Genomic DNA, 14,918 nt, shown 5'->3' with positions numbered 1-14,918 from the left:
CTTGGATCCAGGCCTTGTTCCTGTCCTGCTCTGGTAGACCAGAGAGATGAAGAGGAGGTTTTTTGTTAAGATAATGATGAGATGACAGTCTCACACCTGTAAACTGTGTAGATGGGGAATTAAGACCCTCTCGGAAGGGTATGGAATACAGACAGAGGACCAAGGCCCTCAAACCAGAGGGACCGACACTTCCTTGTTTATAAGAGTTACCAAAAATGTTTCTGTGGATTTCCATACCCTCTTATGGGTGGAGAGAAGTCTTGTACGCACGAGCCTGACAAGACTTCATTTTGTTCATTTCTCTCCCATGGCTTCCAAGCACTGTTGGCTATGGCTCCTACAAAAAATTTAAACCATACACTGAAAAATAATAATTTCAAAAGTATATATTCGTCTGTGTACTTAACTCCTCTTAAGCCATGTAAAAGAAGTTTTACCCTTTTTTGGTTGTTTTGGTTTGGGGGCCACACCTGGTAATACTCAGCATGTTCTCCTGGTGCTCTGTGAACCATGTGGGGTGCCTGGGTTGCTGCTATGTTGCTGCTGTACTGTGACTCCAGCCCAGTTTTACCCTTTTCACTTTTCGCATGTAGGAAGATGGAGCCTGTGCCATTGCTTAGGGGACAGTGTTTAGGGCAGGGCCTAGATTCAGGGTTAGAATTGTACTGCACCATCCATCGAGTCTCATACCTAAAAGCTGGGCTGGAGAGATAGTTCAGAGATCTGAAGCATATGCTTTGGGTGTTTTTGAGTCCCAGCATTACCCATGCATTGAACCAGGAGTAGCCTTCAAGCACCACTGGCTATGACCCCCAAGTACAAAAGGAGACTTTGCAGTTTTATAGCAAGTCTGTAAAGACTGTGAGGATGATGTTTGGGAGTGTGTGATAGTGTGTGAAAAGACATGGAAGAAGCCAGAATAAAGTTGGTTCGCATAAAGTGTTTCCAGTGAAAAAGCAGCTAGTATTTGCCAGAATTTTAGCAGCTAACTTTTCCCCAAAAGTTACTTTCCTCGTAGCTCTTAAATACACATTGGAATTTGTGTTCCTTATAGCTGTCTCCTGCCTTGAGAAACCGGTTTACTGAAATATGGTGCCCTCAAAGCTCGAGCCGGGAAGACTTAATTCAGATCATCAGTCGTAATCTTCGGCCTGGATTGTCTTTTGGCAGAACAGATCATAAAGGTGAGAAAGTTTAGCTGGTGGTGATGGTAACAAGGTACAGGTATGGTATAGGAGGGACATTAACAGCGTGTGGCTTATGGTCTATAAGGAGAGAAGAAAAAATGGGAAAATTTGCCCAAGTTACCAAGGAAAACATGATGATAGCCAGATGCCTTCTTTCCTTGTATTATCCCCTTCACCATACTTGGTAAATTTTAGTTCCTATTTGTTTCATGTTTTGGACTGGAGGGTAGCGGGGGTGGATGTTGGGGACACAGTGCTCAGATGTCACTCTTGGCAGTGCTCAGATGATGATGCAGTTGTGGGGATTAAATTTGGGATTCTGAATGCAAGGCGTATGCTTTGCCCCTTTGGATATTTATTTCACTGGCCTTGGTCAACATTTCTTTTTGTTCTTTGGTCAATGCCAGTGGGATGCCCAGGATTAAACCCAGGTTTGCCCTGTACAAGGCAAGCACCCTACCCACTGTACTACCTCTCTGGCCTCTTATTTTTATATTTTGATATCTAGAAATGTAGTTTAAAAAAATAACTCACAGGACATATTGTTTTATCACCAACTACCTCTTCACCTTTTATTTTTATTGTTGATTTGGTGGCTAGAGGTATAGTGCAATAAGCAAGGTGTGTGCCTTGCATGTGACTGGCCCTTGTTGAAGTCTTGCCATCACATAATGGTCTCTCAAGCACCTCCAGGAGTCAACACTGACCACTGCTGAATGTGTCCTCAAAGCTCAGTGTACATTACTTCTGTTTTTTTTTTTTTTTTAAACTTTTGAGTCATACCTGCCAATGCTCAGGGATCATTCCTGGCTCTGCACTCAGAAATTACTCCTGGTGGTGCTCATGTGGACCCTATGAGATGCCAAGAATCAAACCTGGGTCAGCCGCATTCAAGGTCACTTTTGCCTCCATTATATTAATATATTACATTACATATATTACTTTCATTGTTTTGTTTTGGGGCCACACCCAGCACTCCCTGGGGTTGCTCCTGGCAGTGCTTGGGGGACCATATGCGATGCTGAAAATTGATCCCCGATTGAGTCGCCCTGCCTGCTGTAGTATCACTCTGGCCCCAGTTTTCATTAGAACTTAAGCTCACTGCAATGTTCAATATTCCAGCTGTGGACTTTCCTGTACTGTAAGCTGAATGTTTGTGTAGCGTCTGTAGAGAACAGGTGGCCCTTGTGTTCCATTTCCTACTTAAGATTTTTGCCTTTACTGGTAAAAAGGTTTGTAGGTACTTGTCACTGACTGAACTGTTTTACATGTCTGTCCCTCAGGAGTGGAATAAATGGTGTAGTCCCCAGACACCGATTTTTATTTATTTATTTATTTGCTTTTTGGGTCACACCCAGCAATGCGCAGGGGTTACTCCTAGCTCATGAATTACTCCTGGCGGTGCTTGGGGACCATATGGGATGCTGGAATTGAACCCAGGTCAGCCATGTGTAAGGCAAACGCCCTATCCGTTGTGCTATCGCTCCAGCCCCTAACATTTTTTTTATTAAGTCACCGTGAGATAAAGAGCTACAAAATTGTCCATGATTGTGTTTCATTCATACCATCTTGACGCTGAATTTTAAGGGTATTCTTTTTTTTTTTTTTTGCTTTTTGGGTCACACCTGGCGATGCACAGGGGTTACTCCTGGCTCTGCACTCAGGAATTACCCCTGGCCGTGCTCAGGGGACCATATGGGATGCTGGGATTTGAACCCGGGTCGGCCACGTGCAAGGCAAACGCCCTACCCGCTGTGCTATCTCTCCAGCCCCTGAATTTTAAGGGTATTCTTAAGCACAGCTTTAAAACGTAGTGGGATTGCTATGGCAAGACCCTTCTGTGCTGCATTAGGACTTGGTCTTCTTTAGTCGCCTGGTCTTAAAGAAGGGTCTGTCCTCAACATTCTCAGGTGTACCCAGTGCTCCCTGGCCAGCCGTGCTCCCAGGCTTCAGCTGTGTTGCTGTTACAGCTTTAACTTAAAAGCCTGTGGTTCTCAAATTGACAGTGATGTTTATTTGTTGAAATGCAGCTTGTTGGTGCCCTACCCACCTTTCCTGATGTCAGTCTTTCTGGGTTGAGAAATGAGAAAAAAGGCATCTGCCTTTTTAGCCAATTCCCAACTGATGTGATAATATGAGTTCATAGTCCAGTATACAGAATGTTTCTTCGCCATACTTGTGAGCTGTCTGAAATGGCATCTTTACTGTTCTCGAAGGGGAAATTGTGCAAATAAAGGGAGGAGATAGAAACTTTTGACTTTGGGTTGGGGCCAGATGCCTTCAAGCCCAGGGCATGCCTGACTCTCCCATGGGCCACTCCTCCTCTGATCTTCAGGATGAGAATGGCGATGGGTCTGCTGACATTTTGTTTGGTTTCTGTGGTTTGATGAATTCCTTGGGAATACTGTCAAAGCTACGGACGCACTCTTTAGAAGAGCAGTTGATGTCCGTTGACAAAAATCTGCACGATTCCCTGGAGCACAGAGCCTTTCTGGCCACCTGTGTGCCCTCCTGGTCACACGGCCCTACTGAGGAGCCACTGCTGGAGGCGACAGATCCATGCATGTCTTTGTGTCATAGGGCTTGACATCGCTGAGGTGATGCTGGATTTCATCGACTGGCTCACCCGCCAGGAGTTTGGACGAAGGTGTGTCATCAGCATCAGAGATATTCTGTCCTGGGTTCACTTCATGAACACAATGTGGGAGGAAGCTGCTTCGAAAAGGCCTGACTCCATCTCCACTGTGATGTCCTTTGTTCACGCTGCGTGCTTGGTGTACATCGATGGAATAGGTTCAGGTATGGTGTCTGTCAGCTGCTGGAGACCAGGGTACCATGGTCAAGGGGTGAACGAAGCAGAGCAAGCTCAGATGCTTGGTAGAAACTCTTAATCTATGTTTTTTCCCCCCCCCCCCCTTTTCCCCTGGGGTTTTGGGCCGCACTGGCAAGGCTCAGGGATTAGTCCTGGCTCTACACTCCGGAATCACTCCTGGCAGTGCTTAGGGAAAGCTGGGGAGCAAACCTGGGTCAGCCACATGCAAGGCAAGTAAGCGCCCTATCCAGTATACTAGCGCTCTGGCCCTATCACGTACTCTAGTATTTGTAAGACTCAGAAGAGCTATCCTTTTATTTTTATTCCTTTTTTTGAGATGTGATTTACTGGAACTTTTCATAATTTATAGACTAGGCACATAGTAAATGTGAAGAGGCGATGAGGAGTAGAAAGATGACTGTTAGAAACGTCTTTCTTTTTGAAGGAGTGGATGCTTCTTGTCAGAATTGTCATTTATGTGTACTGCCTGAGTCACTTAAGTTTACTATAATTACATCTGGTGTAGTATCCCAAGAGTCAGAAGAGAGAGTACTGGAGGTAAGGGGCTTGCCTTGCATGCAGCTGTGGCAGCTGCATCCGTGGTTCGAGTCTCCATGGTTGGAGTGTCCAGCACCGCTTACGGTCTCCTGAGCACCACTAGGGTTCACTCCTGACCACAAAGCTGGGAACAGCCCCCAAACACCGTCAGATGTAGTGCCCTCCCCACCCCCCATCTTCCCATCCCCTCCCAAAGAAGTTTAGTTAGTGTTAGTGTTTAAGTTCTGCTTTTTTTCTGTCATAGGATTAGAAATAGAAACCAGGATGATCAGTAATTTTTTGGGGGGCGGGGACCACATCTGATGTTATTTAGGGGCTACTCCCAGCTCTGTGCTGGGGAATCACTCCTGTTGGTGCTCAAGGGACCATGAGGTGTCAAGACTTGGCCCTGGGCCTTATGCCTGTAAAGTATGTGCTTATTAGCCCATTGACATCTCTTCCAGACTCTGGTTGTAAATTTGTTACTGACTTGTTCTTTATTGTTTATTTCCAGGCTAGTATAGCTTGACTATATTACTGTTGAATTGAAGATTTTAAATTGTTGGGAGATGGGGCCAGATTGCCATCTTAAGGCTTGATGGAGTCCGTTTGCGAGTGTTTCCCTAGGAACCTGCTCCCTGGTGTTTCTGCTGAGCGATTGTGCTCGGGCTGTACTGACCTGACTCTGCTCACCAGTTTGGGCGTTTGTATTACAGGAGCAACTTCCTCTGGATTTGGTACTGCCCTGTTGGCTCGCAAAGAATGCCTGAAATTCCTGATGAAGAAACTTTCCAAGATTGTTAGACTTACAGACTGTCAGAAAAGTGAATTGAAGATTTATGACAGACTCAAGACCAAAGAATTCACGGGGATAGATAATCTTTGGGGAATTCATCCGTTTTTTATACCTAAGGGTAAGAATGACTTTATATAAATTACTACTTTCTTCTAAGTCATAGATATGACCTTTTCATTGTGAGTTTATTTGTTTTAATGTTTTTATGATTTTTTTAACTGAGTTATAAGCTGACAAGGCCTAACTGTGAATGTTTTAAATTTGTATTTGGAGAAATATATTCTTATGAATACATTGTCTTATAAAAATTTATAACACATTTATTGTTGGTGCTCACAAGAATATTCCTTCAGTGATAATTCATCTCACAATGTGTAAGCTAGATCGCCTTTTACAAATGGCTTCACGAGCCCTCTAGAACAGATATCATGTCATTCATCTTCTTCCTGTCCTTTGTCTATCATGTGGTGTGGCAGACACAGACCTTTAGAAAATGTCTATTAAAAGAATGATTCAGTGGGAAATGTGGGCTGGTTTGGGTTCCAGTCCTGGTTGTCATTCTTACTGGCTGTCCCTGTCTCCCCAATATTTAATGAGAGATTAGATGTCTTTTGATTACTTTTTGCGTCTGTGCTGGGATTTGAACCCAGGACCTAACAGAAGCAAGACAAATGCTCTCACTGAGCCACTTCTGAGGTTAGATTAGATCTCTTTAAAGTACTTGGAGCTTTTCAGATTGTTGCTTTCCTAGCCTGGGCTTTTCTGTGTTGTTTCTTCTTGCATGTGTAGGTGAGCGCCTGCAATGGTCGGCACAGTGGCACTTTCTAGTTAGTGATTAACAAAACCTGTGATGTCTCTTAGCCTGGACCTTGTTTGCTGGATGTTGGCTATAGCACTGGCAGTGGCCCCCTGTCCCTTTACCTCTCCCTCTTTGACGGTATAGACAGCCCCGATCTAACTGCTCGGTGCCTGTGCTGGGCCTCCCTCACAGTGCTCAGCATTCAGTGTGGGAGCTCTTTGTTGACCGGCTCAGAGCTTCTGGGTCTATAGGTAAGAGTTTCTGCCGGCTACTCCCTCCAAGCTTCCAGGAGACATGGTGGCCGGAGCGTTAAGTCCCAAGCTTGCCATTAGTCCTTTACTTCTGCAGTAGTGTGGGGATAGGGTGTGTTGTGAATTACTCTGGTGGCCATGAAACCTTAGATGATTTTTTTTTTCTTTTTGGGTCACACCCGGCGATGCACAGGGGTCACTCCTGGCTCTGCATTAGGAATTACCCTGGTGGTGCTCAGGGGACCATATGAGATGCTGAAAATTGAACCTGAGTCAGCTGTGTGCAAGGCAAATGCCCTACCCGCTGTGCTATCACTCCAGCCCCCTAGGTGACATTTTTTATATGGAGGCTGGAGAAGGAATGATTCAATTGGCTGAATTTATGCTTTGCCTGTGGAAGGCCGACCTGGTACCATATAGTCCCCAATCATTGCTGGGAGTGACCCCTAAGCACCGCCAGGTGTTGCCCTCAAAATAAAACCATGTCTGTATATGTTTTAATATAACATATGGTATAAATATATAGTTTTGCTTGGGAATGTCACCTGTGGCAGTGCAGGTCTGCCATGCGCAAGGCAAGTGCCCTCCCCACTGTACCATCTCTTCAGAACATACATTTTTTTAAATATGGAGCCGGGTGTCCCTTATCCCTATCTGCTTAGGATTGTTGTACAGGAAATTACAAATATGAGGTAGGTAAGCTTGCTGTGGTAATTCCAGTGTTGGATTAGGAAAGCACAGACACACACTTGCTGTTTGCCTGCTAGGTCAGGAAGAGGGGCTTGGGAGCGCTGGGCATTGGGAACAGGTAGAAAAAGCTGGCTGCTGGCTTTTCCTGTAAAGATTTTAGGGACTCGTGAGTGGGTTGAAATGTCATCATGTATTTTCACTGTAGCTCGGAAATCCACTGTCTGCTTGGTGAGTGTAACTTCACAGTAACAGATACAGCGTGGTGATGCCCGACTTACGTGTGACTTTTCTTTTCTCCCCTTGAGGACCTGTCCTGAATAGGACTAATGCTTCGGACTATACGCTCAGTGCGGGCACCACGGCTATGAATGCGCAGAGGCTCTTAAGAGCTACAAAACTGAATAAACCCATTCTGCTGGAAGGCTCCCCTGGTGTGGGCAAGACGAGCTTGGTGGATGCATTAGCAAAAGCTTCCGGCAATACCCTTGTTCGGATCAACTTGTCAGAGCAGACGGTAAGCTTAGCGATTCGGTCACTAATGGGAATAGATTTGAGGAGTTGTATTTGTGTGTATGAATGTTCTAATCAGAAGTAGTTATGACAGACATTGTAAGCACCACAGTATTTTCTGGTGATAAGACCATAATCAAACCTTCCAAATGGAGTCACCTCTGAATTCTATAATAATCTCTCTGGCTGCTTAATTTTTGTGTGTGGCTCACACCCATCTGTGCTCAGGTTGTACTCCTGGCTCTGTGCTCAAGGGTCACTCCTAATGGCTCCAGGGATCACAGGTATTGCCAGAATCAAACCTGAGTCAACCATGTGCAAGGCAAATGCCCTATCCACTGTATCACTTTGGGCCTCTAATTCACTTTTAAGATAGTATTACCCCACTTCTGGGGAGCCTTATAGTGAGCAGGCACTTGCCCTTGCACGTGGCTGACCCTGGTTCAATACCTACCATTCACTATGGTCTCCTGAGCATTGCCAGGGTGATCTTTGAGCACAGAACCAGGAGTAAGCCCTGAGCACCACTGGGTGCCCCCCACCCTCAGGTATTGCGTGTTTTAATATTTATTGTAATGTGTCTTTAGTTTTGTTCTTTCTAAAAGCCAGATATGTGGCTCAGTGTTAGAATGCCTGCCTTGCATGTGTGACGCCCTGAGTTTGATCCCTAGTGCATATGAGACTGATGACACATTAGGCGAGAATGTCTTCAAATGGGCTCTGCGAACAAGGTCTGGTGCTTATGTTGATTTTTATTTTAAAGTTCAGTTCATTTGCAAGCATAGTCAAAATTGAAAACCGTGGGTCCAGCGCTCGAGCTTCAGTGTGGGTAGATTGATATTTGTGGCACTGTGATAAGAATTTGCTTGGGCATCCCTGACCTCCAGATCAAAAGTCCCGAGATTGATTAGCACTTCAGCATTCTTTATTGAATGTAAGAAGAAAAGCTGGCTCAGTGTTCATTTTAGGGTCTTGAGCTCTAGTTCATTGTTATACAATGTTAGCATTTGTCTGTTCCTTCCCCTTCCGTAGGACATCACAGACCTGTTTGGAGCCGATTTGCCTGTTGAAGGTGGCAAAGGAGGAGAGTTTGCATGGCGCGATGGGCCCTTGCTGGCAGCTTTAAAGGCAGGCCACTGGGTTGTGCTGGATGAGGTGAGAAGACTGTCTAGCGGAGGTGGGGTCGCAGTGGGATGGTGCAGCCTTCGTGGCACTGGGACATCTGAGCGGATGCTTACACTGTTGACTGTTAGAGACAGGTTCTTGGACATGTATAGAAAAGGTAACCTCTGTTGCCCCCAGAAAAGTAGGAAGAAAAGTCACCTGACTATTGTTTGAAAAGTTTAAAAAGTCTTCTATCTGAAAGCACACTTAGAAGTTTCCGTAAAAACCTCTAAGTGCTCCTGCCATTTCACTCTAGACCAGAACAAAGCTGCCTCTGCAGTGTTTGAATCCAGTTTCTGCCTGGCTCTCTGTATTTATTTTAGAAATACTTCACAGTACCGCTCACAGACCTTGGAAGGCTGCACTAAGAAGACACATGCAAAACTTTGTGCATTTGCTTTCTTTATGTTTTACATGAATCAATTCTGACTTTTTCACTTAGCATAATACCCTTAAAGTCTAATCATGTTATGGCAAATGGTGAGATTTAATTGTTTTTAATGACCTAGATGTATTACCTTGCCTTACACCACCTCTTTAGTTATTCATCCATGAATGGATAATTTTTTTCTGGAATTTTTTTGTGTGTGCTTTTTGGGTCACACTTGGTGATACACAGGGATTACTCCTGGCGGAGCTCAGGGGACCATCGGGAATGCTGGGGACTGAACCCCAGTTGGCGGGTGCAAGGCAAATGCTCCACCTACTGTACTATAGCTCAGGCCCCTGTTTCCTTATTCTTGACTTTTGTAAATAAAGTTGCAAGGAAACATACAAACTTCTATCTTTTCAAATATGCTTTAAAAAATTTCTGTCTTTGTATAAATGGCCAAAAACAGAGTAACAGGATCACATAGTATTTATATTGATTTTTCAGCAGTTTTTTTATATATTTTATATATAATGGATAGTTTCATTTTAGACCCTTAACAGTTGTAAAAAGCAGTTTAGTTTATTTAAAAATAATTGTTACTTTATTCATCCCAAATATCTCTAATGTACCAGTATGAAATAATAAGATGGATATATACTAACCACTCAGGTTAAGAAATAGAATCTTACTGTGTTGTTTGAACAGTTGATTCTTGACAGCAACACACCTTATCTTCATATTGCTTCATCACTGTTAAAATTGTTAAAATATATATGTGTGTGTGTGTGTGTGTGTGTGTAAATATGTGATTTCTCATTTCTTTTTTCCTCCCCAAATAGCTTAACCTGGCTTCTCAGTCTGTTTTGGAAGGCCTTAATGCTTGTTTTGACCATCGAGGAGAAATCTATATTCCTGAGTTAGGAATGAGCTTCCAAGTCCAGCATGAAAAGACGAAGATTTTTGGATGTCAGAATCCTTTTAGACAAGGAGGAGGGAGGAAGGGCTTGCCCCGGTCTTTCCTGAATAGATTCACGCAGGTAAGATTTCCTGTTGCCACAGAGGAGATGAAGGCGGATTGGTGGGGTGGAGATCATCCTGGGGGCACGTTTTGGGGATACCTCCTATGAGGGTGAGCACTGCTAGTGATCTGCTTCTTAGTTTCATCTCTGTGTGTGATGAGTCAGAGTGTGGCCGACTGTGGTCTTCACTTGTCTCCTTTGTCTGATATCCCAAAGGGTCCAGTGTGTCTTGCTAGGATTCTGTCAACACAGGCGTTTAAATAGGCGTCTTAAGAGGATTTACATGTACATGCATAGATTTGTGTACAGCTCTTCCTTTTCCTCCTGCTTGCCTTTGCATAGTCATTGCCATTGGGTGCTGGGCACACACCCGGCCGGGGTGCTCATGCACACTGGGTTGCAGAACTCATCAGAGTTTGCGCCCTTCTAGTTGGGGACAAGCACGCTTTTTGAGCACACGAGGTATGGTTGCACGGTGCTCACTGTGGGGGGTCTCTGCGGTGCTTTCACATGTGTTTGCCGAAGTGGGACTTCCTAGCCATGGTGCTTGTGCATCTTTTCCAGCCCAGTGCTCACACACTCCTGCGGGTTTGGGGGTACCAGAGTTCACAAACAGCAGAGGTGCCTGACTCAAGCTGCAGAGTTGCTAGGATCACGGTGGAACATGTAGGATACTGGGGGTTTGGACTCTTGACCATATACTTAGCAGGCCAGAGCTCTGGGCCTTCCAAGCTAAAGGGCAGTCTTTGATCTTTTTGTGTGGTTGTACAGGAAGTTTCTTGGGGGTGGTGGGGGCGGCTGGAAATGTGTTTTCAGTGGAGCTCAGGCCTTGCAGGTAGAGAACTAAACAAAATTTTTTTGATTTGTTTTGTTTTGGATTTTGGGCCTTATCCTTAGTTAAAAGTATTTTTTTTTAATAATTTGTAAGTCTTAGGCCAGAGAGATGGTAAAGTGAGTAGGGCTCTTGCTATGCAAGTGGCTGACCTTGGTTTGATTCCCCAGAACCACATAATAGTCCTCCGAGCCCACCAGAGAGATGGTAAGACCTGAGTACTGCTGGGTATCACCGCAGACAAAAAAAAACCAAAACAATAATAATTTGGACTAAAGAAAAGTGAGGGGCTGGGGTGATAGCACAGCGGGTAGGGCATTTGCCTTGCACACAGCCGACCCGGGTTCGATTCCCAGCATCCCATATGGTCCCCCAGCACTGCCAGGAGTAATTCCTGAGTGTATAGCCAGGAGTGACCCCTGTGCATCGCTGGGTGTGACCTGAAAAGCAAAAAAAAAAAAGAGAGAGAAAAGTGAGTAAGAAAAGAACAGAAAATTACTATGAAGAGCAAGGTATCTATTATCATCCTGCTTTCCGGTTAATGATTATTAATATTTGTTATTCTTACTGTAGAACTCAAGCGCATGTGCATGTGTGAATGTACGTGTGTGTGTGTGTGTGTGTGTGTGTGTGTGTGTGTGTGTGTGTGTGTGTGTGTGTGTGTGTGTGTGTCTCTGACCTCAGTAATTTGTTTTATTTTGTGGGAGGGGCAAGGGTGGATTGGGCAGGGATTAAACTGAATACTTTTTTTGTTGTTTGTTTTGTTTTTTAAATTTTATTGAATCACCTGAGATAGTTACAAGTTTTCATGTTTGGGTTATAATCTCACAGTGATCAAACACCAATCCCTCCACCAGTGCACATTCCCCACCACCAATATCCCAGGTATACTCCCCCCCTTTCCCACTCTCCCCCTGCCTCCATGGCAGACTGTATTCCCCATACTCTCTTTCTACTTTTGGTCATTATGGCTTGTAGCACAGACACTGAGAGGTCATCATGTTTGGTCCATTATACTTTCAGCATGTATCTCCCATCCCAACTGGTTTCTCCGGCCGTCATTTTCTTAGTGATCCCTTCTCTTCCATCTGCCTTCTCCCCTCCGCTCATGAAGCAGGCTTCCAGCTATGGGACAGTCGCCCTGGCCTTTGTATCTACTGTCTTTGGGTGTCAGCCTCATGTGATGTTATCTGAGCACATGTTCATTTTTGGTTTTTTGTTTCTTGTTTTGTTTCTGCTTTTTGAGCCACGAAATGCACAGGGGTTACTCCTGACTCTGCACTCAGGAATTACCCATAGCAGTGCTCAAGGGACCATATGGTCTGCTGGGAATTGAACCCAGGTCAGCCGTGTGCAAGGCAAATGCCCTACCTGCTGTGCTATTGCTCCAGCCCCAGAGCTGGATGAACATATTTTGTTGATGAACATTTTTAAAGAACGTTTGTTATGAAATAGTTCAAGTTGAACAGATTTTAGAGTGTATATTTATATATTTAGTATACAGAACTTAAACAGCCTTTTTTATAATGTAGATACATAGGAAACTAGATATACCTGAAAGAATTAATTGCATGTTTACTTTTTTCTTTCATTTACTAGAATTAAACTAGAGAACATCTGTTGGTTTATATTTCAAAGATATATCATTCTGTACCCTAAAATGTAAGAAAAGTAATTTCTGTAACTGAAGATTACATAACTAAGGCATTTTAGTTTCAGAATTAAATGTAAATTTTACATTTTAAGACATGGCAGTCATTTTAGGTGACAGAGAAATAATGGCATCTTTTTGTTTGTTTTGGTTTTGTTTTGGAGCCACACCCAGTGGTGCTCAGAATTTAATCCTGACTGTGCTCAGGGATCACTCCTGGTGGAACTTGGGGATCTTTACTTGGTATCAGGGAATCAGATCAGACCTGGAGGCTGCGTGCAAGGCAGGCTCCTTCCCTCTGTCCAATAATAGCTCCTTGTGTTTTGGATATTACAGGTCTTTGTGGATCCCCTTACAGTAATTGACATGGAGTTCATTGCTAGTACTTTGTTCCCTGCTATTGACAAAAATACTGTTAAGAAAATGGTCGCTTTCAATAACCAAGTAAGTACCTATTTTCATTCATTGTTTTTTATTTTCCTGGCTGCATTTTCTCGGCATGGGATACCCATTCTTTAAAAAGAGATCAAATCAGTGGGCTCTCCCTAGAAGTATATCACTTAGAATTCCAAATTTTTTAAAGGTAAATTATCCACTTGGGAGTTACAGTGTTGCGCTTCTGTTGTGTGTGTGGGTATTAATGCTCACTGGGTGTTCCTGGCACTTGCTGGTTTTGGTTGGGAGGAGGGGGACGCCTGACTCAAGCCTATTGATTTCCGTTTTGGGTTACATAATGCATTTGCAGTCCATTAATGGGACTTATGGCACGTGTCTCCTGCTGGATCATGTTTCCTAATATGGATATGTTAATTTTAGATTGATCATGAAGTAACTGTCGAGAAGAAATGGGGGCAAAAAGGAGGTCCCTGGGAATTCAACCTCCGGGACCTCTTTCGGTGGTGTCAGTTGATGCTGGTTGACCAGTCCCGTGGCAGTTACAACCCTGCTCAGCATGTGTTTTTGGTCTACGGAGAAAGAATGAGAACCAGGGAAGACAAAGAAAAGGTCAGTTTCATAGTTGCCATTTTTGTTCCTTTCCCTCTGAATGTTGGTTCTTCCTAAGGAAGAGAGAGAACATACTGATCTTACCAAACTCAATAAAACTACTTTAAAATTCAGCAGTTAACGGTACTGCCTTCAGTACGAAAGAGCTAGGCCTTCATTATTTTCCACAATTGGGGAGAAGCAAGAGTATGAAACTAGAAGAAGACGAATAATTTTTTTTTTTTGGTCATTAAGCAGATGTCAAATTATAAAAATTTCAAAGGATTTTACCTACCATGTAAGTATGCAGAGGATATTCTGTTCATAAATGGAAATGAAAATACCTGTTCATAAGCTAAAGGTTACACTGGAGTTCCCAGCTAAGGAAACTGTGCTTGTCCATGCATTTTGGGTCCTCCCCCCCAGGAATGGAGAGGGCCCACACTCGGCTGTTCTCAGGGATCATTCCTGACAGGGCTCAGGGGACCACATGGGGTTCTGGGGATGAAAGGCAAGCACCCCTCTCCCCCCTCACTCCCCACCCCCACTTATTTGGTGCTTGTGAATGGCACACTAAGTCCATTCTCATTAAAGGCTCCCAGCAGATGAGGGGGTGAGGCCAGCGTGTGTAGTCTCAGGGAGCAGCGGAGCCAGATCCTCGATCAGATGGTTCTGCTTTCTCTGGGCTTCCCCTGCTCCATGACAGCAATTGGAAACCCTACTATTGGGACTGGAGAGAGCTCAAGTGCTAAATTCTGTACCTAGCGTGAGGATGGCCAGAGCTGAATCCCTGGCACTGCATCCCTCTGTACCCCCTGACCTCCAGATCACCACTGGATGTGGTTTTGGTGGCCCCCAGCAGCACTACATTCCTGGTTTCACCAAGCACCAAACTGTCAGGCCTGCAGCACTAACTGATCATTTCCAGGAGTGGCCCTAGGGGGGTCTCCCAACCCCCAGTTCCACTGGGGTTTACTTCTCTAAAAATAAAAATTGGTTTAAATTAATAGGGGCCGTAGTGACAGTACAGCAGGTAGGGCATTTGTCTTGCATGCAGCCAACCTGGGTTTAATCCCCAGTATCCCATATGGCCCCCAAGCACTGCTAGGAAGAATTCCTGAGTGTAGAACCAGGAGTAACCCCTGAGCATCACTGGGTGTGGCCCCACCCCCCCTAAAAAAGTTGCTTGACATTAGAAGCAAGGGCCTGCATTTTCTTGTTGAAATGGAAATGGTTATTGGTAGTCTTCAAACCCTGACTTGGGTCACTGCTTATTTTCTGGATGTGGTCATTTTACAAAGACAGGTTCTTTG

The 14,918-nt window shown here is 44.4% G+C and overlaps 1 protein-coding gene across 1 annotated transcript in view; it reads left to right on the top strand.

Annotated features, from left to right (window-relative positions):
• Positions 1-14,918, top strand: part of MDN1 (midasin AAA ATPase 1) — a 134,820-nt gene that overhangs the window by 55,984 nt on the left and 63,918 nt on the right. Inside the window, exons 33-40 of the mRNA XM_055134887.1 lie at positions 1,055-1,184; positions 3,768-3,986; positions 5,253-5,450; positions 7,378-7,586; positions 8,615-8,737; positions 9,959-10,156; positions 12,958-13,065; positions 13,438-13,626. Of these exons, the coding sequence (XP_054990862.1) occupies positions 1,055-1,184; positions 3,768-3,986; positions 5,253-5,450; positions 7,378-7,586; positions 8,615-8,737; positions 9,959-10,156; positions 12,958-13,065; positions 13,438-13,626 (1,374 nt within the window). The remainder of the gene's footprint in view (positions 1-1,054; positions 1,185-3,767; positions 3,987-5,252; positions 5,451-7,377; positions 7,587-8,614; positions 8,738-9,958; positions 10,157-12,957; positions 13,066-13,437; positions 13,627-14,918) is intronic.

The sequence above is a fragment of the Sorex araneus genome, chromosome 4 (assembly GCF_027595985.1).
Source record: "Sorex araneus isolate mSorAra2 chromosome 4, mSorAra2.pri, whole genome shotgun sequence".
In the NCBI taxonomy this organism is placed as follows: Eukaryota; Metazoa; Chordata; class Mammalia; order Eulipotyphla; family Soricidae; genus Sorex; species Sorex araneus.
Note: the sequence above shows the minus strand (reverse complement) of the source record. Positions and strands in the feature narration are given on the sequence as shown.